Source organism: Sinohyriopsis cumingii, chromosome 11, assembly GCF_028554795.1.
Source record: "Sinohyriopsis cumingii isolate HCF-2022 chromosome 11, ASM2855479v2, whole genome shotgun sequence".
Lineage (NCBI taxonomy): Eukaryota > Metazoa > Mollusca > Bivalvia > Unionida > Unionidae > Sinohyriopsis > Sinohyriopsis cumingii.
The window spans coordinates 21378006-21404846 of record NC_142971.1 but is presented as its reverse complement, the minus strand read 5'-3'; the positions used below and the strand labels follow the sequence as shown (position 1 = coordinate 21404846).

The 26841-nt window shown below is 37.2% G+C and overlaps 1 protein-coding gene across 1 annotated transcript in view; it reads left to right on the top strand.

Moving 5' to 3' along the window:
- LOC149787729 (glycogen [starch] synthase-like) overlaps positions 1 to 26841 on the top strand; it is an 87008-nt gene that overhangs the window by 43872 nt on the left and 16295 nt on the right. The window contains exons 11-14 of the mRNA XM_089973935.1: positions 517 to 643; positions 7581 to 7738; positions 14123 to 14224; positions 23956 to 24030. Of these exons, the coding sequence (XP_089830061.1) occupies positions 517 to 643; positions 7581 to 7738; positions 14123 to 14224; positions 23956 to 24030 (462 nt within the window). The remainder of the gene's footprint in view (positions 1 to 516; positions 644 to 7580; positions 7739 to 14122; positions 14225 to 23955; positions 24031 to 26841) is intronic.

Below are 26841 nucleotides of genomic sequence, written 5' to 3'. Positions count from 1 at the left end.
TCAGTGGACCTCTTTAATTGTATTCCTAGTATGTGCATTCTTATATAATGAAACTTAATTTTTAATCAGCATTAGAAAACAAATTTTCAGTTACACTTTTTAGTTTCTTGCATTGTTTCTTTCAGGATATCCACAATCATAAAATTACATGGATTTAAAAAAAATCAAACTATGCAGTTAGGTTTTCAAAATTGAAGAGGGTGAAAACTTCTCTTTATGCTGCAGGTTATTAGATATGAATATTTGCATACAAAATATAGTATCTTATTTCTCCAGTGATAAGCCAATGCTTGATTATAAGCCCACTCCTATGATGTACAATTTTGGCAGATATGTAGGAAGAATATCTTTAATTTATAAGCTCAAGGTTGGTCCCCTGTTGTTATGATGGGAAGAAGAATAAGTGTTAGGACATGAAAGGTAAGAGAGACTGTCAGTCTGCCTGACTTTGCAGAGTCTCATGTAGTTCCCCATATTAAAAATATTAAAAATAATTTTATTTCTTTTTTACCACAGGTTATCTTCCATCCAGAGTTTCTGACCTCCACCAACCCCTTATTTGGGATGGATTATGAGGAGTTTGTGCGTGGATGTCACCTGGGGGTGTTCCCATCGTACTATGAGCCTTGGGGTTACACTCCAGGTTTGTTAAATGAATGATTCCTTTAGCATTTCAGTTTTCCTGTGTGGTGCAGGGCTTACATTTACTTAGCTACAGTAGGCAATTGGAGTATAATTTACAGCTTTCCATCATTGATGAAATGGTTCACTACTGTAACAATCCATCAGTATTTTTGTTGTTTTGATACACACATTGAAACTAAATGTGGAGAATTGAATTAAAATTAAATCATCCTTATAAAACTTGCTTCAGTCTTCACTGGTCATAAATAATTATTAGTCTTTTATTACGTCTTTATTCTTTATATATATCTGTATGCATGATGTCATAGGTTGTGTGTCACAATTAAAGTTGTGTAGTATACTGCGATATTTTTTCTGGTGGTATGTATTGTGGTACATTTTCGCTTTACCAGTACTTCGATAATTTCTATCAATAAGAAAAAAAATGTACAGATATTCTTGAGGAATCTTGTTATGAATTGAATGATATTAACAGCATGTTTTTGTTTTTTATTACAAAATAATTTAAAAATTATTATTGTATGGAACAGTTGTATATGTTGCTAATTAATTTTGAATATTACAAATACAAATCATGATCTTTTCATCGTTTCTCCTTCAAATATGTTCCCCGATCACATTAACGTTAGGGATATAAGCTGCTACCTCTTGAATACAGCCCTACTAAAAGATGAAAATTCATCTTTTCTATCTCATGTAGACCAAAGGGCAATAACTCTTGCCCCTTACCTCCCCTTGCTACCACCAGGTGTCACTAGTTTTTAAGCTTCGCTTGTACTGATAACACGTACATTATACCTCCAAAAAATCCAAGCCATCTTAGCGTTAAATTGGACCATCCGAAGTAAAATTTGGATTTATTGCGTTGAACAATCATTCTTCTACAGGTTGTATACATTATTTTAACAATTTTTTCAAAATTGAGTGACTTTGTCACCCTTACAGATTTTGTCTACTGAAGACCATGTTACACTGACTAATTTCGCTTACTTCATTAGTAATGGTTGTGGTATTAGCAAATTAATAACATGCTGAATTGCTAATTTGTGCTTTGTTTTCTTTTCTTGTGTCGTTTCAGTAGAAATGTCAATCAGATGCATGAAATGCAAAAAGTTCAAAGCAAAAGAAGACAACCATGACTCTTGTATTGTATGTACCAAGTGTACATCATCTATACCATGCAGTGTGTGTAATACTTGGACAGAGCAAATGTGGGCTGATGTAGTCCAGAAGGCAGCAAACGGAGGAATAGACGGAATAAGTCGAAGAAAGATAGCATTGATGTCCTCAGTATACATCCGAAGACAGCCTCCATTGTGAGTCTTGTGGGGGACGTTGGAGTCCCCCTCCACCTAAAGTTCGTCGTTTGCAACCGTCAGCCACAGTAACATCAGCGACAATGGAGGAAAATAATGTTGACAGGGTACAACAGTCCACCTTTGAACAGATGCGTCGTTTGGTCCAGGAAACGACGACGCAGCTATTGACATCAGGCCAGATATTACCCTTATTTCCCTCGCTCGCTTCCACAGCTTTTTCTGACTCTTTGGGGGAATGTTCCTCCAATTTTAGGCCCCCCGCATGTCCGAGCATGGCCTTCAGGCCTGTAAGTCAGGACGCATGGGGTTTCTACCGGATCCAACGGATCCATTTCATTATACAACTTCTATGTCACCAGCCAGCCAGCTGTCCCAGCATGGGGACCCTATTGCTAAAATGGTCCGACCAAATATGATTTACGGGGATCTTAGTGATAAATCCGTCTGTCAAGCTGTACTGCCAGCAACATACCAATACTATGGGGGAGATTTTAGTGAGAAATCTGTCCGTACAGCCAGGCCATTGGAGCAGCCGGTACTGGTGATAGCAGGACTGTCACCAACATTCTGGCCAACCACAAGCCAGACAAACCAGCCGGCAGGGCCGGCCGTCCAATTGTTCACGGCTTATCCACAAGGGAGAGTTAGTGACAGTGTCAAGGATGACAGAATCGTGTCATCTATGCCACCTGGTATGCTCTATCCAGAAATGCAAGCTATTCCAGAACACGACTCGGCACACAGTGAGGGTGATGAAACTCCTGCAAATCAGCCGTACACAGATCCAACCATGGAACGGACTGAGTTTGGCTTCAAGGCGGCAGTGGAAGAAATTTATTGAGTGTTGGCAACTTCAGAATGCCCTCCACCTCCTACCGCCACTCAAGACTACAAAGTTAAGGCGTCTTTAGATCTTGATGGGGAGGAAGAGATGCCGTCCTTCCGGCTCCTTCCACAGTCTGCAGAAATTAAGGAGATCAATGATCGTCTATCAGGACGAATAGGTGATCCGGGAAATGCTAAGGCGTTCTTTTCAGAAAGCCAAGTACCAGCGACGTTCTCGTGTCGCTGGTACAAAACTCATTTAGACGCCTTCAGTATGGATCTTCCGGCCCTGGACAAAAATATGGCAGCAGTTCACACGTCCGCTTCACTGTTTTACAAAGTGGACAAAAATGTGTTCCATGCCACGTCAAAGCTAGTCTGGAATGTAGTCGCTATGTCTTCAATGTTAGACTTGGCTTCATTAGCCATTTTCCGACTTGCAGAAAAATCCAACAATGACCACGCTTGGGAAGCGACGGCCCGGATTGCTAGAATTATTAACAGGGCAGCTCACCATTCCGTGGCTAATGTGTTGACTGCTTCTGCCAACTTAGACCTGATACGACGTGACGTATGTCTGCGGTCCACGTCGCTCAAGCCCCATCATACTCTGGCTTTATGGATGACTCTGTTTGGGTTGCCTTTACTCTTTGGAGGAAAAATTGAAGAAGTTCGGAAGCAGGCAGCTCAGGAACTGCCCCTCCAACTCGCTGCCCAACCCTTGCAGGCATTTAGAAAAAAATCCCCTGCCACAGCGGAGGGATGATTGGCGGACCAGAGACAAGGGATCCTTTACAATCAAATGTGCAGTATAGATCCCAACCCAATGCCAGAAGACAACAGTCTAATCAAGCTAGGAGGCAACCATACAGAGGCAGTAAGAAACAAAGTTTCTCCGTCTTCAAGCCTCCTAACTCTAAAAGTTGACATACCCTCCCCACCACCCGTGGACAGCCTACCTGTGGGCGGCCGCCTCCTGCAATTTCAGGACCACTGGACCACCTTTTTTCCTCAGAACAATTGGGTGATCCAGGTCATTTCGGAGGGGCTTCAGATTTCATTTATCCAACCCCCTCCCCTGTCCTCCTGTCCCCTCTTCACGGACGTACCGTCCGATCGGGAGAAGGATACCTTTCTACAACAGGAGATACGGTTGCTCATAGAAAAAACGGGCGGTGGAGATTGTGAAAAAACCACAATCGCTGTGGTTTCATTCCAGGCTGTTTCTTATCCAGAAGGCAAATGGCAAGTTGAGGCCGATCATCAACCTGAGTCGCCTCAACCAATACATTTTACCACTGAAATTCAAGATGGAAACGGCGAGATCAATCTGTCTTTCCATCCAGCGGGATGAGTATGCGGTCAGTCTAGACATGACCGACGCATATTTTCACGTCCCTATCCACCCCGCGTCACGGAAATTTCTCCGATACGCTTACCGTGATGCGGTTTATCAGTTCCAGGTCCTACCCTTTGGCCTCAACATCAGCCCTTGGGCTTTTACCAAGGTTATGGTTTGCATCGTCACCCTGTTCCGCTCGACTTCATCTACAGGGACGGCAGTGTACTTGGACGACATCCTCCAGAAACATATGGTAAGTTCTATTCTGCTCAAAGGCAGAAGCAATCTTTTAGCACTTTTAGATCATCTAGGCTTTCTTGTGAACTGGAAAAAGTCCGATCTCCGTCCATCCCAGCGTTTTGTCCATCTGGGTATGGAGTTTCTCACCGATCTGAATCTGGTACGGCTTCCTCGCACTCGCATAATCCGGATCGTTGAACTTGTCGAGTCCGTTTCCAACAGGACGTGGATTTCAGCAAGAGAATTCTTGCAACTCCTCTGATTATTTAATGTGGTGGTGGACTTGATCCTGCTTGGCCGTCTTTTTATGCGTCCCTTACAAATGACGATACTGGCACAATGGTGCCCCTTTTCAAGTCCCCTCAATCAAACAGTAATGATCACGCCTGAGATACGATCATTCCTGTGTCAGTGGCACAACCCCAGTTGGCTGTCCACGGGGATTCCTCTGGAGATGCCCCAAACAGAGATAACGATATGTACCGACGCCAGTACCTACGGTTGGGGTGCCCACCTGTTGCTGGACTTTGCTACAGTCAGCGGCACGTGGGAGCCAGGGGAGAGGCCTCTCCACATCAACCTTTTAGAAATGAGGGCTGTCATCAACGCCTTTCATTTCTGGAAGGATCAACTCTCAGGAAAAACTGTCCTCATTATGTTAGACAACTCTGTGGTGGTGACTTACCTCCTTAAACAAGGGGGCACCAAATCACCAGACCTGTGCATTCTGATCTGGCAGTTTCTACGTTGGTGCGACAACCTCCACATCAACATACAAATCAGACACATTCCCGGCAGACTCAATGTCTTGGCCAACACTCTATCCAGGAAAGGTCAAGTTATTCACACGGAATGGTCACTCCATCAATCAGTCTTTCTTCGGATTTGCACACTTTGGGGGCGTCCGATGATCAATCTTTTTGCGACAAGGTGGAATCGCAAGTTGCCCATCTTCGTCTCTCCGGTTCCAGACCCAGAGGCTTGGGCCATGGACGCTCTGTCAATCAGCTGGGAGGGGTTGTGGGCATTCGCCTACCCTCGCACGGTTTTGGTACCGAAAATAATCCAGAGGTTAAGGGGTCAGAACTGTCGGATGATTCTGATTGCCCCTCTCAGATGGAACAAGTCCTGGGTCACCGATCTACTCGATCTAGCGATAGATCTACCCAGGAAGATTCCAACCAGCCCAAATCTTCTCAAACAACCACAGTCACGGGTGTTCCACCTCTGCCCGGACTGTCTTCTTCTTCACGCTTGGCTATTGTCCGGACAGCCTTGCGAGACAAACAATTTAAACCTTTAATTGTGGAGAGAATCTCAAGAGCAAGAAGGCCCTCCACTCTGAAGGCTTACGAGAGAAAGTGGCGTGTTTTCAGGGATTGGTGCCATATCAATAACATCGTCCCTTTGAGTGTCTCAATCCCTCAACTGGCTGACTTTTTCCTCTGGCTTTTCGAGGAGAAACAATTGGTCCCAATTACTATCAAAGGCTACCACTCCATGATATCAGACACATTCCACCATCATGGTAGATGTGATATTGGGCATAACAAAGATCTATCAGATCTTTTAGCCACTTTTGATTTCAATCGACCAAAATCCCTCACCCTGTTTCCAAAATGGAATCTGTCCTGGGTTTAAACATGGCTCAATTCAGACAAATTTGAACCTTTAGCCCACACTTCATTAAAGCTACTATCATGCAAAACATGTTTCTTGACAGCCTTAGCTTCAGCATGCAGGGTGAGCAAGTTACATGCCCTTTCCAGTGACCCGAACTTTCTTCAGTTCAGATCAGATGGTTTGGTGGTCCTCCTGACACAACCAGGCTTTGTAGCCAAAAATAGGTTACCATCCATTGGCAATCAAAGAATCGTCATTCGCTCACTCTCTTCCATAGATAAGTCAAGAGCAACAGCCATGCAAGATCCTGTTCATGCACTCAAGCACTATTTAAAATGCACAGAGGCGTGTCGTGACACACGTAAGCGCCTCTTTCTTCCAGTCAAAGCTGTAAACAAGATATCACCCCTCAAGCCCTTGCTTCATGGCTGAAGTGGGTTATATGCTCAGCATACTCTGAGGTCTCACAAGATCAGAGTCGCCTCATGAAGATTACAGCTCATGAGATTAGAGCAATCTCGGCGAGCCTTGCATTCGAACACAATGTTTCGATCTGAGATATAATAGAAGCTGTTGGCTGGCATGCAGAGTCAACCTTCTCCAGTTTTTATCTCAGAGATTTGGCTTCGCAGAGGCAAACCTTGAATCTGGTAGGTCTGGTGTCGGCAGCCCAGATAACCACCAGACCCATTTAAAACAATCAGCACAGCCTATCAGCTTCGCTGGATTCGCCAATGAAATTTCGTAGGTAAGAAGATTTCAATAACTATCTTCTTAACCGTATATAGGGGTCACATATCACAGGACCCTAGGCTGTGTTGCTGATGAAATTAGGAGAACGAGTTATCTTTCAAATGGGGAATCCAGCCATCATTCCCTGGAAGGTACCTGGGGTGGAGGTAGGATGCTTAGCATTCCCTCCTCCTATTACCTATTCTCCTAACGTTAATGTGATCGGGGAACGTATTTGAAGGAGAAAGCAAATTTTTAGTAAATTATGTTTCTCTGAGAATACTTACCCGATCACATTACTTAAAAACCCTTCCAACCACCCCGCTATGCGAGCATCCTCGTATAATATATATCGCTCAGCTTAAAAAAACTAGTGACAAATGGCGGTGGCAAAGGGGGGTAAGGGGCAAAAGTTATTGCCCTTCGGTCTATATGAGATAGACAGAAAAGACAAATTTTTGTCTTTTAGTAGGCTGGATTCGAGAGGCAGCAGGCTTATATCCCTAACGTTAATGTGATCAGGTAAGTATTCTCGGAGAAACATAATTTACTAAAAATTTGCTTTCCTAGTGTATGTAACTTCCTCCATTCCTTTGTAAGACTGCAAATCATGAAAACGTATACTACAAAAATGAATTCCTGAGTTTTTGAAACAAAAAGAATTCCAGATTTAAAACAATGTTTGTTTTACAAGCAGTATTGAGCAAAAGAATTTAGGATAACAAAATGAACAATCTATGTTTTATTATGTCTAAAATAGTGCCCATTTCATCTCAGAGTTTATGCTGGTAAATTTTTATGACTAGTTTATTAAATGAGACTTTAGTATTTTGTAAATGCTGTTTTCTTTCCAGCTGAGTGCACTGTGATGGGGATTCCCAGTGTCAGCACCAACCTGTCAGGCTTCGGCTGTTTTATGCAAGAATATGTTGCTGATCCGAAGTCCTATGGAATCTATATTGTTGACCGGCGGTACAAGAACCCTGAAGAGTCTATACAGCAGTTAACACAGGTCAGCAGCCTTAATTCTTTTTTAAAATTCACATGCAGTTGTATCATATATATCATGAAAATAAACTTTTTGTTATGTCATAAATGTGTTCTAACATTGGATGCACATCTCTGATGAACATGTGGGTGTCAGTGCTTTTAGCATTTTATTTCTGCATATGCTTTTCCGGGATGGGGTAGAGTTTCTTGTTTGATTCTTGGACTGAATATTTTGCAGTGAACAGAATGCTGCAGACTGACGCAGTAGATCAAGATCAGGCAGCTCTACTGGTGATTTTGTGGATTGGGGTTGTGATTTAGCTCTTTTCAAAACAAATGTGCAGACCTGTAAAGATGGCAGTTGGTACTTGGGTACCTGCCTGTTGATAATAACCTGAGTAATAAAATGAACAACCGGGTACCTGTTTTAAAAAAAAAGTATTCCAAGTTCAGATTGAGACACAAAATAACAATTACAGTTTTGAGGCTTGTGTCATTTGCACATTTATTCATCATCACAAGGGCTCGTATGGTTGCTTACAATTTATTTGACATACATGTACTATATAATAATACAAGGGAGAACACTGCTTTCTCGCATGACCTAGTCAGGAAAAATTGCAGATATTTAAAGTAGACTGTCCAAACTTTGTGCCTGTCCATGGTTCATGCACCATTTTTCTCACTACTTAAATGTGCTTGTTTTGAGATCCTGATGACATTAACTAGGTCAATACCTTTCGTCAATGGCAACAGTAAGTACTGATTAAGAAATATCTGACGAAATTAAATACTTACTATAATTAAAACAAAGCACAATAACAATGTCCAGTTTAACTAATACCATTTTTGCCTCAAGTATGTGGCCCAGGAGTGAGTATTAGTTTTTTCAGTTCATGGCTGCTGTTCACATTATTTTGTTTACTTGACATTTTTTTTCTTAGCAGGAAACCCAAGACAGATATTTTTTGTCATGGCAAAGGCAACACAAAAACTTGGTTACCTTAACATGCACTTCTTATACCATGCTAGGAAAACAATGAACAAAATGGACAACTATACAAAATGAAAATGTTTACTGAAATATTTAAATACAAGGGAAATATTTGTTATTTAATAACATTGAAAAAATCTAATAAAAATTTTTCACGTGTAAATACGGTAATTTTTACATTATTTTACATGAAACAGTTCAGAGAAAACATGTGATTCTTGAATGTGAAACAACATGTCATAGATTCATTCTATTTTCATACTACATACATAGTGGACCAGTCTAAATTTTAATTAAATGGTGCCAGATATCATTTAAAAAGAAGGGCTGTATCAGTGTGACTGTTGAATGCTATATGACTAAAAAAATTTAGAGGAAAGGGATTTTGTTAAACTTAAAACCATGTTGCACAGGACCGCCATTAAGGTACAAACTATGTCAGGTTGAGGATACTACAACAATCATCATTTGTGGACTATATGACCATTCGCAAAAGTTACTGTAGACATGTAGACAAGTTAAAGTTAGTGTTATGCATAAATAATTTATCAATTTCTTCTGTGTGTATGCTTTTGTACTAACTACTAATCTACATGGATTTGTGGCAAAAAATTTGACTGCAGAACAAGGTAAGTAGCAAAAATAAATGTATGTTCAGTAAAATAGATATATACATTTTTCATGGTTTTCTGCAATGATGGCATGTAATATATAGATTGCTCTTTTAATGCTCAGATAAGCTTTTCTGCCACTTATAATAGTTCACATATTTGCATGTGTGAACCCACAACAAAGCAGTTCGGGTTCATATTTAATACAGTTTCTCTTTGATTGGGTACCTGGGTAATTGATCGTTAGGATTTATGGGTACCTGTTCGAAATTTCTCAAAATATTTACATCTCTACAGACCTGCCTGCTTGTATTTTAATCTAAAGAACCTGGATTGTCTGCATCTCAATATGTATGTAACTGTAGACTAATTATCTTTACCTTGACCATCTAGATCAGTGTCATGTCCCATAATTGATATAATCAAGGGTTTACTTTAGTACATTTTATACCTTCTCATAGACTTACATAGTAGCCATGCAAGATTCTTCGGAAATTTAAATATGAATATATGCCATGTAAATTCAACAAGACTGTTGAGTTGAAAATCTGTAATAAAGGGAAGAGATGGACATCAGTTTATATGTAGAAAAAATGCATTATTCTCATATTACTTTAGAAATATCATTTCATATTGCTTGTCAAATGACACTGTTGATAAGATTTTTTTAAATTTGTCATTTTAGCTCACCAGGGTTTAAGGCCAAGGGAGTTTTTGGTGTGGCCCTGTGTCCATCCAACATGATCTAATTTAAAATCATCTGCTGTCCAGCTATAATCAGCTGTCATTAAAAATTGAAAGTATATTTTCTATATTGAATACAGTCCCCTATCAGTGTTAATGCCAGGAAATAAGCTGTTCTTCCTCTCAAATCCAGCAATACCCATCAAACCCCAATCCACGGGGCCACGAGTGGCTGAGTGGTCTAAAGCGCTCTCCGTTACGGATCACTGCCATCTCACCTCTGTCTGTGCCGGTTTGAGTCTCAGATTCAGCCAATGTGGGTATGTGAGAAAGCTTGCCAGTAGCTTCTCGTGGGTCGGTGGTTCTTTCTGGGGTTTTCCTGGGTTCTTCCTCCATCATTAATACTGGCCGCCATGTATAGCCTATTGTGTGCTGAAAAATGGCATTAAACCCCACAACAACAACAACAACAACCCCAATCCAGCAATCCCCGTAAGATGAATATTTTATCTTTCCCTTGATATCATACAGACAGGGGAAAGAATCTCTTTCTCATTACCTCCCTTTACTACAACTAGATGTCTACCAGTAGTTTACCAGTTTAAACTTAAATGTGGTATGATATACCCTATCTAGCACTGCCTCTATAAATCCTGTAAGATCTCTGTTAATTATGTCCATGCTTTTAGGCATGTGGTGTAACATTACCATAAAATGTTTGCAAAGGACTGGTCACGTTATTTGTAATTTTCAGCGAAGTTTATCATGATTTTTAAATTTATGAACATTTCTTTTCTGACCAGGTAAGTCACATGCGGTATAGGTACCATTCATGAAAAATGTGTTTTGTGTGTTATTATATGTTCTGTTGTTATTTAATGTTTGGGTTGTTATTTCTCCCTTTTCTAACTCTACAGGTCATTGACTAAAATAGCTTATGGGATAGTCTTTTGTATGTTGGCACAAGTTTGTTATCTTTGCTGTCCTTAACCACTTGTCCTTCCCTGCCTAGAGGATTGCCAAGAAACTTTACACGTAAAGATTCATCCCATGGTCTGGTTGGTATTTAATGAAAATGGTGCTGTGCAAAATTTTATCACTACTCCACCTGAATAGATGATCATATCAGTAAAGCTGAATAGATGATCATATCAGTAAAGCTGAATAGATGATCATATCAGTAAAGCTGAATAGATGATCATATCAGTAAAGCTGAATAGATGATCATATCAGTAAAGCTGAATAGATGATCATATCAGTAAAGCTGAATAGATGATCATATCAGTAAAGCTGAATAGATGATCATATCAGTAAAGCTGAATAGATGATCATATCAGTAAAGCTGAATAGATGATCATATCAGTAAAGCTGAATAGATGATCATATCAGTAAAGCTGAATAGATGATCATATCAGTAAAGGGTTTTCACTGCAAGACTTCTTTAGATGTCTAGTTAGTCTTTGATCCTGTGGAAAAGTTTGAAGGCAAGAGATAGAATGAAATCAATATCATTGGAGGGCAGTGTCTTAAGCCTACAGCCTAAATTGTCATCGGTTGCAAGTGTAGTGAGGATAGTGTGAGGGATGTTCGAGTGGCACCTTCCCCTTCAAAGATTCCTTATAATGGGTTGTCAGCTACCATGCTACCATCACATTTAGACAGCTAGAGATGGAGAACTTGGTGGCACTTGATGCATCCATGCAGCACTATTCTAAAACAGAAAGAGTTAGATTCAAGAGATGACAGTGCATTTTGTTTTTACATAATAGCTTTTGCTTCCCTACTTCTGTTTTTTTTTGGAATTGCTCAAGCTGCTTTTGTTTTGCTGAAAGATTGTCCTTCCAATATATGGCACCCAGTGAGCATAAATCCCCCTGCATGTCCAATCATGGATGTAGGGACCGTATGACAGGCACATGGGGTTCAAAACTCATCCGGCTGATTGTTCTTACCAGCCGTTGTCATCTTGTATCACCATCACCATTCTGGTTGTTGACCTACCAGTCCTGCGTTCTGTGAGCCATGCTTACCAAGCAATTGGAGATGAGTCCTGTTCATGGTCCAGGCCTTATACCAGCTTTCCATGCCATTTTGCTGCAGGATGTGAACAGCATTATCTCAACTTAAAAGATTGTTTAATTATCTGTTTTCATCCAGCCTGGCTTTCTAATGAAGTGAGAGAAGTTGGTTACTTTTGCCTCGCAACACTTAAATACTGCTGGATATGGAATTCTGACTCGTCTCAAGCTCATTCATCTCCTTAAAATAGGCAGTTTTGCACATAGTATCTTAAGGGCAGGGAACACTAAAAAGTAATACAATATCAGTACCTATCATATTTACTAGAAATTCATAAATTCTTACCTGAGCATGAAGTTAACACTAGAGTCTGGAAGGTAGTATTGGGTCAAAATAAGGTGGCCTTCAGTGGGAATACAAAGCAGAAGTACTCACATCTTGTGCAATTTTAATAGAGTTTTTGACTGTCGCTTTTGCTGATCTGTTTTTGCTGTGAGTCAGTCATCATCATACTGATCATGACAGACCAGTGTTGGTTTTGTAAAATTTATCAAGTTTTCCATAGCTTTGTAATCTTACACATTACAGGTTGTTTTCACACTCACTGCAGTGCAGGTGCAGCACTTTATTTATGTTTTTTTATTGCCATAGTATACCATTGGAATTCTTTTTTCCACATTTTTCATTGTCCATGATATGTTGGATGATTCTGATGATGGATGGATATCAGATTGGTTGTTATTAATTAATATCCTTCTCAAACACACCAGCCATTATGCCTTTGGTGTATCATTATGCTTTTTCCCACCAAATTACTTTTTAATTTTTCATAGTATATCGATTAACCTTTTTTTGATACAATAAACAATAAAATAAAAATTAAACAAAAAAAAATTGTTTTGGGCATTTTTATTATCATCTCTTTATTTCCACTCAAATAAATATGAGAATATTCTTTAAAGAGATGACTGCTGCTTAAGAATAGCCTAAGAGTACTTTCTTTTACATAACAATTGTATTTGACCCATTTCCAAGAAAACAGACAGGTTTCTTCAAAATTTTATCTTTGCCTCACAGATTCATTTATTGATAAGCTAAGTAGTTAGCAGACCAGTCTGTACTTTTAAAGAAATGGTGCCACATATTAAGAGAGCTTTATGGTGCTAGCTGTGGATGTTGTATGACAACATGTTTGAGCGGATGATCTTTTCAAACTTCAAAACATATCAGATCATAGAAAAGGACACATCAACACCACTTTACAAACTTTGGAAGAAGAATATGAGAGTAATATAATATAGCATGCTAAGCACATGGTCATTGTAATGTCCACGATCATTCAGTGAAAGTTACATATGTAGACTAATTAAAGTGAGCGCTGAATCTGAATAATTTTTCATTATATTTTGTGTTTGTATTCCGGTTCAAATTCATATGGAATTTGCTGTTTTGGACAAGAATTTTGACCAGCTGCAGAACCAGGTTATTAGCAAAAATAAGTGTATTTTTTTCATAGTGGTGTACTTCTGGCATACAATATATAGATTACACTTTTTGTGCCCAAATAATACTTTTTTGTCACTTATAATAGCAATAATTATGCTTATACCTCTCAGGGGAATTGACATGTATGCTTTTTAGACATGCCTCTGATCCAAGCATTGAGGAACATTTTAAGCTATGATTTTAAGCTCATTCAAAAAAAACTCTGCCTTGTCCATTACCTGAAAATTTAATTCAGGGTTAATGGAAACTGTTGAGTAGTTCATTGAGAAAGCATGCCCAGATGCTGTTTCTTTCTTTAGGGAAGTCACATAGGATTACAGTCAGATCCAGAGAAAATTATTCCAGTTATAGCTAAACCATTAGTTCACTTTTATCCATTCATGAGTTGGTTTGCCACTGTTAATCAAATCGGCAATTTTTAGTGTGTCCCCAGCACTCCTAGAATGGGGTTTTAATGCATCAGTTTTTTATTTCATTGTAACCAGGAATGCACAAATGTGCATTAATGGAAGTGTTTAGTCTTGTAAGATCCATTTGCTTTGTTGTACTAAATGTTGAAGTTTTCAGAAGGTTTTTTCTTCTTTTTTTCTAGTACATGTTTGATTTTACTGCCCTGTCCAGAAGACAACGAATCATCCAGCGGAATCGAACAGAACGACTGAGTGAGTTGCTTGACTGGAAGAATCTAGGGCTGGTAAGATTACTAGTGCAGAATCCTACCAAATTTATTCATTTGTAACATGCATTTTTGTGTGAACAACATAGACCCAGATCTTCTAGATGGTAGTGTGCTAGCAGACCAGCCTCATTGTTGTTTGACGGACCCAGATCTTCAGTGTGTTGAGTAGTGTGTCTGCAGATTTTCCTCATTGTTTGCTTGATAGACCCAGATCATCTGTGTCTTTTAGTCTGTTTGCAGATTTCCCCCATGACTGCTTGATAGACCCAGACCTTCTGTGTGTCAGATAGAGTTCCTGCAGATTTTGCTTAGTGTTGTTTTTGAAATCATGATAATAATAAACAGCATAGACCATGACTTGCCAGTATGTTATGCAGTGTCAAAATTTGAGTCTGTTTTCTTAGTAGTTAAGTGTGAGTTGCACAGAAGCAAATTAGGTACCTAATGAAATTCTCAAACATGATTCAGAGAATTGGCACTCTTACTGACTCATTTGTTGCGTTCAAAGAAAGTAGTTTGTATTGTGAAAGAAATGGCACAGATAAAGTTTGTGGTTGTAGATACTTATCATTCCATTTATTTAACTGTGACAATGCTGATGTCATAACAGCAGGTGTTTTTCAGGTAATATACGGCTTTCTTTTCGATGTCAACTGTATAGTTTATTTTGTGAGTTTTCAAAATGTTCAGTATCTTCTTTCATGCTTTGCAAAACAGTTGCTGTCTGGTTTCAAAGTAAAGTTATTTTTTAAAAAAGTCTTTGGCCTAATGAATAATGTTGAGGTAGTTTGAAAGTATTTTGAATAGCTTTTTCTTTTATTTCACAACTGTATTTGACTAATCAATTGTGTCCTTTTGAGGAACAGTTTGGCCCATGTGGTTCTACCTTTCTGCAATAATGTGACCTTTCCTACACCATTACATTACTGAAGTCTATAATTGCAGTATATGCATAGAATTTGTAGTCAACAGATTCGAACAAAGATCTACTTTCAGACCATTGGTACCAAGAAAATGGGAAAAAGTCAGGAATAAAAATGTTTGTTTCTGACTGAGAGAAACCCTTTTATTTTGGGGGTAAAAATTGGTCACAGTCAGGGGAAAAGATGGGAATTTTCAGAAACTGCTTTGTGCAGTAACAAACATCAAATAAAAATCATTGTTTCTGATGATGAATTTATGTTATGTTTTTCCAGAACTGTGATTTCTCAATTGCTATGGCAGATACTAATAGAATCTCAAATCTAAGTGTCCCTCAAATGACCATAATGTTTTGTACATCATCTTGGAAACCTGGTTGACACAAAAGTCAAAGAGTTATAGGTGCCAAATTTACTCTTAAAAATTACTTCTTCCACAAAGCATATTGTCATTTCTGTATGATGATTAAACTACTAGAAGTTTCTGAAGTTGCAAAGTTTTGAATCATCACCATATAAAGTTATTCATAAAACTGTCAGTCAGCACCTTGACCAGTCAACAAAATCACATACTTTTGGAAAGTGCATAAATGACCTCAAACCTCATATCTATAGAATTTTTTCCACCATGCCACCAGCAACAGCAAAGACGCATGTAAGTTAAGTCAGAAATAAAGTTTCAACAGTGTACTGCACACAGTTCTGGAAAGATCACTTCAAGCAGTATATATGGAGAGTTTCAAAAATATCTATGACATGGTTAACCTTTTATGATAGATTAGATGGAACATGGCTGTTTCCAAGCATGCAAATTACTATTTCCAAGCATGTTTCTATCCAAGAAAGTCAAACCAAAATCAAAGTTAACAGTTATATAATAGTTGCTTATCCGATTCAGCTTTGTGTGTGTGTAATTTGGTGGTATAACACCTTGAGGTGTTCACTGAGGAAGTGCTGTTACAACTTTTGGAGTAGGCTGTGTATATATCCCTCTGTATATATTTCAAAAGAGACACTCGGAATTGGATTTTTCAGTTGGATTAGCATTGAACTGAGTATAGAAAGTCAGATTTTTGTTTTGTGACTGAAGTATCCTATATTGATTTCAACACTAAAGCTGCTTAAGTTTGTGGGTGGGTCATAATCATTGATCTAAAATGGAAGCATCAAACTCAAAAATTATACGCCTAAGCAAATAGAACTTTAGCCCTATTAAGATGTAATCTCTCATCTTGCCCACAATATGCAAAAGAATTAGCATACATATGTTTAGTTACACTTATTTTACAATTTGCTTGTACAGTTTGGCATCTTCAGCCACAGGTTTTAGAAGATGAAATTGAAAAATCCAGAAGCAAGCAGGCAGGTTTGTTACATCTGATTATGATTAGACCCCAGGAAGTATCACCTCAAGATTGAATAAGTTGTTTTGGAAACCATTACAAAATGTAGACTGGAAAATAGATTAATATTTGTGTACAAAGGTCTGAAAGAAAACAAAGCAAAAAATAACCTGCCACAACTTAATTAAACCAAAATGAACCCTCATAAAACAATATGAATATAATTGTATGATACGCACAAACCAATAGTAATAAATGTAGCTTTTCCCCCAAACAAGTAAAGACCGAAATTCGTTGCCACACATTAATCACAAATGTCAGATCCTTAGAAAACCAAACTGAAAACTTTTCAAAAGTAATATAGACACATTTTTTATAATATAAGTTCTTGTTGTAAAGGTTGATCCTGTACAGTGCAGAAATGTCATTATGATGTAGCACCTAACTAATCAAGATCAGGTATTGTATACTTTGAGGTTACCTGAAGTTTTGAACTACTCAGTTCACGATGACTTAACAACTTGCTGGTAATAAACTGTTACATTTTATTCTCTCTGTATTCTGAACATTTAACTCAATTTAATCTTCTTTAAACAAGGTGAATGGAAACATTATACCATTGCAACTGTTAGTGCTTCCAAAGTTATCTTTATGTTAAATTTTTACCAATCTATATACCTGCATGTTGTTGAGATAATTTCATGTGCTCTTAGTCATATAAAGATTTAAAATTTGAGAAAATGTGACAACCTCAGTTCTCTCTCACCTATACTCCTGCCACAGAAGGGAGGACTATATTGGTTTTTTGCTATCCATGCATCTGTTCATCACTCTTTATTACAAGCAAGATAGCTAAATAAAAAGAAAATTTAATTAAAAACTATGTGCCAAACACAGTAGCATAGCAACCACCTGAACAACTGATGGGGGCATAAATAAAATATTCCTATCAAATATCTTTTTTTCTTTCAATCAGTAGATGGCTCCAGATTTGATTTTTGCAAAGGGGGAAGGGGCACTGAATTTCTTGCTATGCCACTAGCCAGGCCAGACCAGATTTGATCCTTAGGTTCCATGATTGGGTCCCAAGACTTAGACTTTTTGACAAAAACCTTGTAAACAATATTGAAGCAAAGATTACTGGAGGCAGGCAAATTACATTTTTGTACCGTTTTTTAATTAATGTGTAGATTGCCTGATCAGAAGTTTGGACCCATTATGGCAATTTATTAATTTATTTTTGCAAACATTTTAACTCCCGGACATTTTTAACCAAACCTTTGTAAACATGATGAAATAAAATTCTCTTGTGGTAGACACATTAAATTTGGTAGTGTTTTGTATTAATATGTAGATGATTAGAATCAGAGGCCATTACAAGAACTATTCCATTTTTATTTTAACAGATCTTTGAACGTGTTTGACTTAGATTTTTTTCACAGAAACCATTTAATGTAGGCGAATTACATTTGGCATGCATATTTATAGGCATATGTACAGTGGTCCCCGTTCTTGAATGACCCTTCCCTGACCTGAATCCACCTGCTTTTTATGACCAGAATCCCTTGACACGAATGAGTTCATGTTCATTACCCCTCAAAGAGGGCCATCCCTGTAATGCAACTAGTGGCCAGCATATCTGTGCAAAGCATGTCCAATTTGCCCCTCATGAGCAGCTACGTGTTTTACAACATGCCAGTAAAGAACCAAACTTAAAACCATACAGAGAGGTAAGTAATTAGACTATCCTTGCTACTGTGTGATCCTCTGATGTAAGGCTTTGTCACTTGGATAATTGCTGGCTATTATTACTGCCAATAATTGCCAAGATTACAACAGCTAATAGGTTGTATGTGCAGTGATGAGGAGCACAGGTTAGCACAAAAATGGTGTAATAGCCATTTTTGGCTTCCTTTAGATATCAATTTTTCTCTCTTGAATAATTAGTAGCTGTTAATACTCACAATACTTAATAGGATTACAAAAGCTAACAGTGACAATACATGTATTGTTCAGCACAAATCTGTGTGATATAAAAATGGCATGATAGCTTTTTTGACTTCTCCCACATGGATAAAAAACATGAACTTAACAAATTTTACCATATTGGGACCAGTGAATCACTGACATAATCACTCCCTTTATAAGGACAGATAAGGACAGAGCATTTTGTTTAACTGCTATGGGTTGATGGTGGCTTTAAAAATGTTGTCGCCAAAACAATCGCCAACCTCAGTATTTTGTGGCCAATTATAAAAAATGTTGCCATTTTCATAATACGGTACTATCTGTTTATCTCACCGCCCTCAGACCAAGGCAATATTGTTGACGTAAGTTCTTGTTTAGATAATTAAGGGGGTGGGGGCTGAAAATTAATTGACATTTTACATACAAGTGAAATTTTTGAGGTGACATGTCATTATTGACTAGGATTTACACAGAGAGAGAAATAAAGGAAATTTTGAATAAATGAAGACAATTTGTCTGAAATACACTTGTATATGGACCACTTACAATTGTGTAGTACACTCCACAATGTGTTTAAAATGCACATGTATATGAAAAATCCATGAATTCATGTATTAGATAATAAGTTAGAAAATTCATGTATCAGTCAAGTCCCGTCAGAAAATACAACAAAAACATATTTATAAAAAATGGTAGTCCTTGTTTGTTTGATCTGTATCCCACTATCAACAATTGCATTTCACAAAACAATTCACTCTGATATTCTTTATCGTAGTAGCACATGGCTTATAGTTGTTTATATGCTGCATGGACATGTACTTAAATTGGCCTAGATTTTGATCAGCCAGAGAGAACTACCATGATGCCAAGGCTGCCAAGGGGATGAGGTTATTCGTAAGGAAATGAAAACATGTGAAAAAATTAACATGTTTAACAAACATTCTTGCCAGATGTCCCACCTTCATTTAACTTGATGGCCAGATATCTATTGTTTCAAAATATTGGAATTTTAATTTGGGTTTTACATCGCCATTTGTAGCTATCATATGAATGAACTTTTTTGTTGCAAACAGGAATCTTTCATGGCACAATAAATATGTTCCAGTCACAATAAACAATGAAACAGTGCTTGTATTTAAGTTTGTTGCTGACTTCCTTTCATCAAAGTTCTTCGGCTTGCTTTGATGAAGAAGCAAGTGTTACTGAAGACGCTGCTAAAGGCCCTCTTTGAAGGGCCAAACAAATGCCCATTTGTTATTGCTGCGATAACATCAAGGAATTGTAGAACATTGAGACAGAATTTTTTTTTCATTGGCTTAGTATATAATCAGAATGATCTTTGCTTTAAAGGCAATAAGTTTTCTTTGGAGTTTCAGGAACTATTTTTTTGGTAAATTTTTCCAAAGGAAAAAATATTTTCATCTAGTCGATTGTAGTCATTCCTGTTCCTGCCTTCAGAGGTAGTCAGTGGTTGCTAGTCAGGTAGCATGACTATTGTGGTTATATTTTGGCATACAGTACTAAGGCCAGACATCAGCATAAGTGGATTATGACATAATAATGCATTGTTAGGTTGGCTTGTCAATATGAAAAAAAGGATTTTTGTATGTACTAATAGATTCCAGTGCAATTTTATATCCAAGTTAGCGGCTTCCTATCAGGGTGCCTTTGAATTTCTCCACTCCAAATTAGAGACTGTATATACACTTTTTAACAACCAAAAATGTTATCACCCTAAAACTCACCAGATATATTTTGTCGCCAATAAAGAAGAAAAAAATGTCAATTTGAACATTGGTGGAGCCCACCATGATCCCTGCTGCTACAGATTGTTTTAACAGTGATATGGTTGGTAAAAATTCAAGATGTCATCGGGGGGCCCTGAGTGGCCGAGTGGTCTAAAGCGCTCTTCGTTACGGATCACTGCCATTTCACCTCTGTCTGTGTGGGTTCGAGTCTCAGATTCAGCCAGTGTGGGTGTGTGAGAAAGCTTGCCAGTAGCTCCTCGTGGGTCAGTGGTTCTTTCCGGGGTTTTCCTGGGTTCTTCCTCCACCATTAATACTGGCTGCCATGTATAGCCTATCATGTGCTGAAAAATGGCGTTAAACCCTACAACAACAACATCAAGATGTCATCGCAGAAATGGAAACTACTCAGTTTAGAAGAAAAAAGCAAAAGCAGTTCAAATCATTGTAAAGGGGGTGGAGTTCAGGAACCATTCCTGAAACATTTGATGCCCAGAAGACACAAATAAGCAACATCGTAAAAGATGAGGAAAATAGGCAGTAGAACTGGGGAAGTGGAATGGATGGAGAAAGATTATTAGAGCCAGCTGATTCTTGTACCTGATTTATATGACAAGGTTTTCTAATTAATTTACACTGCGCATGTCTGGATCATTCCACTTAAAGGTTGGATCATTCAAGAGAAGACAGTGATATTAAGACAATTGTAAAACCATATGGATGAATATTCATAATATTCTTTCTAAAATGACATTAGTAACAGTTTGTATCATATTTATTCCGCAACATGCATGTGATTTTTAAATGAAAAATATTAAATGTATTAGATTTAGTTACGACTTTTTTACTCCATATGTAATTAATATTCACATGTGTTCCCCCTCTAGAAAGCCTATCCCTTTTATAAGGCCAGGTTTCCAGCTGTAAAAAAAGTGACCTTATAAGATCGGGACCAGTGTTTAAGAGTTCATAAGATATTAATGCCAATATAGCAATTTTTTTAATATGTTTTTAAAAATCTTTTTCTTTACAATTATTTTATCAGCAGTGTTTTACAAAAGCAAATCTTTTTTAGTGGATGGGGTGTAAGGTTTTTGTCTCCTTGTCCTCCTTTGGACAAATGTCGAATAATACTTAAATTGACAGCACTGTTTCAGTGTAATTAGAGGAAGACTAAAATCTGGACCATAAGATATCAGGGACTTTCTACACACACTCCTATCAAAATTTCCATTTATTCACCTTGGTAGAATTGCCCTTTCTTACTGTTGAATTCCAGTGCCATAGAATGGCATTAATTGCAGTGAGGTGGATGGGGGGGGGGGACACAATGCTTTTGCTTTCAGACACAAATCCCATTAAGTTTCTGTCATGATTTATGAATGACAATTTTAAAGCTTGAGAAGAAACTCATTTCTTTTGTTGCCTAAGATCCAGGTCATATAGACTTGTTAATCAATTATCTCCAAAGTTGACCATTTGCTACTTATACCTTTTTACAAAAGTGTTAAATACAGTTTTAAAAAGGGGTAAAATATTTAAGGTGTTTTATGACCTTAAAATGTATGTCAAATTTCTTTTCAGGACTAAAATAGAGTGACAGAAACCATATATAAATGTTAGGTAAAGGTAATAAAAATTTGATTACACTGTGATAAGAAGTTGGTGATAAGAATTTGTTTTATTTAAACTTTACAAATACCTATTTGAGATTGTAGAGAAACACTTCCATCATTTTTAAGACCAAAGAACTTATGAGGTGCCCTGACATGGGCATCCAACTATTTGCATAAGTTTGTTTTCACTTTTCCTACTAAGCTTCCAGAATGATTTAAAAGCATTCATCCCAAGGTCTACATGGTCCAAAATATCAATAAATGGTGGCCCTTAGACACACATTATGGCCACCATGGTGACCATCTTGAAACTTAACACCATCTCCTCATCCGAGGATCTTATTAACATTGGGTTTTCACTAAAAGACAACTATAATGTCTAGTTGGTCCTAAAATGATGACTCATCTTGACTATCTTTAAAATCTTTTCACTGTTCTGGTTCAAGAATTGTTTTGTCATATTGACATTAGGTTTTCACTAAATGTCTTTAATTGATATATTGTTTTAATTAAAGATGATGTCACTGTGACATCCAACTTGGCCATTATTGTGGCCAGCTTGAAATTCCTGTTATCACTACTAAATGCATGGTTGTATCAACATGGGGGTTTTCACTTAAAGACTTCTTATGATATAGATTGGCCTGAAATAAAAATGGTGTTCTTATCGCATTCAGCATCCTGTAAATCTTGTTGTTGCTGCTCTGGAATGGATGATTATATTGGTATGGAATTTTCACTTAAAGAATTTTAATAATCATGTAGGTCCAAATTGAAACTAATGATGAACTGATATCCAACATGTCTGCCATGGTGACCATCTGTAAAATCTAGTACTTCTAAAGAGACAGTTAGACTGAAATGGTATTTTCGCTTGTAGACTTATGATATGTTGTATCCAAATTGAAAATGTAATGTAATTGCTACTCAGTTGTATTGACATAGGGTGTTCACTTAGACATTTTTGGTCATATATGATTTGCCCAGAATGTCCCAGAGTGGCTGTCATGTCATTCATTATTATAATTTTGTATTAGGATCTTGTTATAACTTGACCTTCCAAATAGATATTCTTGTCAACATGGAGCTATAACAGCAGGTAGTGTAAAATAGAAGATGAAGAAAATAAGAAATGTCAGCAGGAGATTGCTCAGAAGGGATAATATTTCAAAAATTGATAACGGCTTGTGGAACATTGAACATTATATGTTAACAACTGAAATATTTGTCTCATGTTAATTGCTCTATTTTCTTTGCACTTTTCTCACAAAAAAATCAGCTTAGAAACAAAAGCAAGGGCTAGAAGTATATATGAGGATGTATCTCCATCAGTTTTTTTTTTTTAATCTTCATTTTTATACATAGTTTATCTCAAGCATTTTGCTGGAGAGGTTGTAAAATCTATCATGATATGTTGGCAGACAAGCATAGATCTTGTTGTTGTTGTTGTTGTTGTTGTAGAGTTTAATGCCATTTTTCAGCACAAGATAGGCTATACATGGTGGAAAGTATTAATGGTGGAGAAAGAACCCGGGAAAACTCCGGAAAGAACAACCGACCCATGAGAATCTACTGGCAAGCTTTCTCACATACCTACATTGGCTGAATCTGAGGCTCGAACCTACGCAGACAGAGGTGAGATGGCAGTGATCCGTAATGGAGAGTGCTTTAGACAACTCGGCCACTTGTGCCCCTATTATAGATCTTGATCTTCAGTCACATTACAAGGCTGTGATATGTAGGTGATGTGTGCAGCAGTATATCTGTCCCCGCATTCTCTATGCTTCTTTGAGCATGAAACATAAGCTCAGGTTCATAGTCCTGAAACTTGGACAGGTTGTAACTTTGAATAAAATGAAATTAGAAACATAGAACACATGCAATTTTCTGAACTTTCTTTCATTATACTAGCATACAGTTTTCAGTTGTGTCAGTTTACACCAAGCATAAAATTAGATTTTGGGATTTTGAGCTTGCACTTAGTTTCTTGCTCAGAATATTTGAGAATGTGAGCTGTTGTCTGTCAGGTGACAAAGCAGGCATTATCCTATCCAAATGTAAGTCAAGGCTATGATTTCATAACTAACATTTTACAAAAGCAGATATATCTCCTGTAAATATCTAAAATAATTACAATTATTTTCTATGTTACAGTATTACAGAAGAGCCAGGTATCTTGCACTCGAGAGAGCCTTTCCAGACTATTTCAAGGAAGAAAATAAGTACAAGGTTGGTAACAAGTGCTGTTTGTAGTCTTTTTTGTTCATACTTTAAACTTTTTTACTGGTTAATAAATTTGCTCTTCCCCAATACGTAAATATTTTGTGGTAGTTTAACTTCAAGGACCTGCTAGAAATTTGCAGCCATTTAGGTTTGCAGATAGAATCCCTTTTTTAATTCCATGAAATAAAAACTAGCATGAATAAAATGAAGTTCATCTACCTTCATCCAGTTAAAACATTGGTAAAAGAGAAAACATTTAAATCGCAAGGGTTATGTATGTTAAGGATATTCAGAAATGTCAAGGTGTCAAGCCCCAATACATTTCAATAAATAAGGAAAGTCTATATTTTTTATGTATTATTATTCCTTATATATTTCCTGGCTGTTTGTTTGCTCTTGGATGTCTGTGTATATATGGGTATATTATGATTGTGTTGCTTAGGTGTTACTTTGGTCTAAATGTGTGTAGATTATTGTCACAAATCATGGGCAAAAAACTGTTACACTCTCATTTCACACATGGCAGCCTACAATAAGATTTCCTTATTTCTAATGAATATACACAAACCTGACACTGTCATATGGGACCACTGGCATTATCATATGTGACCAATCTATATCTGACATTATCATATGGGACCAGTCTATATCATAAAGAATCTTTTAGTGAAAATCCCATGTTGATACAACCAGCCATGTTGGCATAGCGATAACAAGCTGGCCACAATGATGGCCATGCTGGATATCACAGTGGCATAATTTCAGTGCAAACAATATAAAGTTTTACCCAATATAGCACGTTTTGTTATGACATAAATTTAGAAAAAAACATGATCGTGTAGTGGCTCTGGAAATTTCAACTGTTATTTTTCAAAAGACACAAAATAATGTATAAAAGGTTTATTATCATTATGGGGAAGAGTTTGCATATGAATTAGAATATAAAACGATTGTGGCATGACTACTGTAATTTCATATGCAAGTGTTTTTCTCACACACAAAACTTTTTTTATATTAAAAGTACGAACTAGAATATGTGAAAAGTTTATCATTTCAGGAAAGAGATTGCACATGATTTCAAAGATAACATGATAGTGGCATGGCACCTGAAATTTTACAGTTTCAGCAATTTCTTGTAGTATCATGCCAAAATAAACATTATTGCAAAAATGAATATCTGAACATTGATTTTAGTTTGTTGAAACATGTCAGCTCATAATTGTAAATCTGTTACTGATGCATGATCAATAAAACCATTGTCTTCTTTGTAATTGTCTTCAATGCATTTTGTGTACAGTCATTGATTAGAGAATAGCCAACATATGTTTGTTCTTTAAACTGCATACACAACCAAGCACATAGCAATGCAGTGGTTGATAAAAGATTCTCACCTGAATTTATAAATCATTTAATTTAAGTATGTTGCTAATCGTCAAAGTCAGTACAAGAGTTAAAATTTGTGCAAATTATAGAGCAGTGATTTATAAAACATTTTTTAAAAAATGAAAGCTGCTAACCTGTGTGCTTGGCTTGGTTGTGTTAGATGCAGTAAGTTGACCAGTGAATAATGTCATCTAAGCATTCCCTATATAAAAAAGACCCCTTTGTTGATTGACAGTTATTCTTGCTGCAGTTGTGAAAACAAATAGGTGTAAAGTGTTTATTAGAAGGCATTTACAATGAATAATGGTACTTGGAAATGTAAAACTTTTGCCGTTGAAGAGAAACTTCAAACCCTTACAGGATTAAGTCAAGTGTTAATCACAATTAGCTGGAGATTTAGGTGTTAACAGGTCGACTATCCAAGGACAGTAAATGTGATAGAAGCAGAAAGCAACTGAAAATCAATTAGTTTTTCAAAAAAATAATAAAGTATTCTGATTCGCAGATGATAAAATTGTAGCAGTATGAAATTTATGCAGACACCGTTTATTTACCTTTGGATGTACTGAACTATAAATGTGATTTGTCTTTCCTTATGTAATTTTGCTATTATTTTCTTTTTTCCACTGAATTCAGACACATAATTATCCATGACATAATTGCTGAATATTTTAAACCTGTGTGTATATTTACAATGGAATTACATATATTATGGATTCACTGCATGCAACAAGTTCTGGTGAGTACACATGACTGATTCTGTATTCATGCCACACACACATATGCGTATGTAACAATGCATGGCTCTCTGAGAAAACTCAGATGTTCACTACATGTGTATTAATATGCATTGATTTTTAATGGTAACTGTGCCAGTGAAGAACATAATTTTGTGTCTGCTTTTATTACACACCCCACCTGCCATTTTTTTGGTGCATGCATCAATTCTTTAATGAACTGGCTTGGTTGGTTACAGCACGGTTCAGTACATAATACACATTTTGAGGACCCCAAACCTTAGTGTTACAGTGGGGTCGCATTATATCATAATTGAAGTTTTTCAGGCCCCAAACAATAAGTGTTTCTGGTTGGCAGACATCCCTGTTTCTCATTGCTAACTCAAGCACTTTTTTCCCCATGGTAAAAAAGTCACATTAAATACATATAGTTTTTTAAAAAGAATGACCTGCCTACCCTAATTTTAAAACTAGTGCAATATGAAACACATTTTTTTAACGTAATTAAAGCCTAATATCAAATGGTTCTTTCTGTGATAACTTGAATTGTCATGGCTGAACAACTAAACTGCTTACAAGAATCATATTAATATTAAGGTAGTGGTTTGTGGGGGATAAATCTGTGCTTAACTCTGCAGCTTGAAATGATGTGTTCATTTCATTATGATGTCATTTTTTTACTTGTATTGTTATGAAC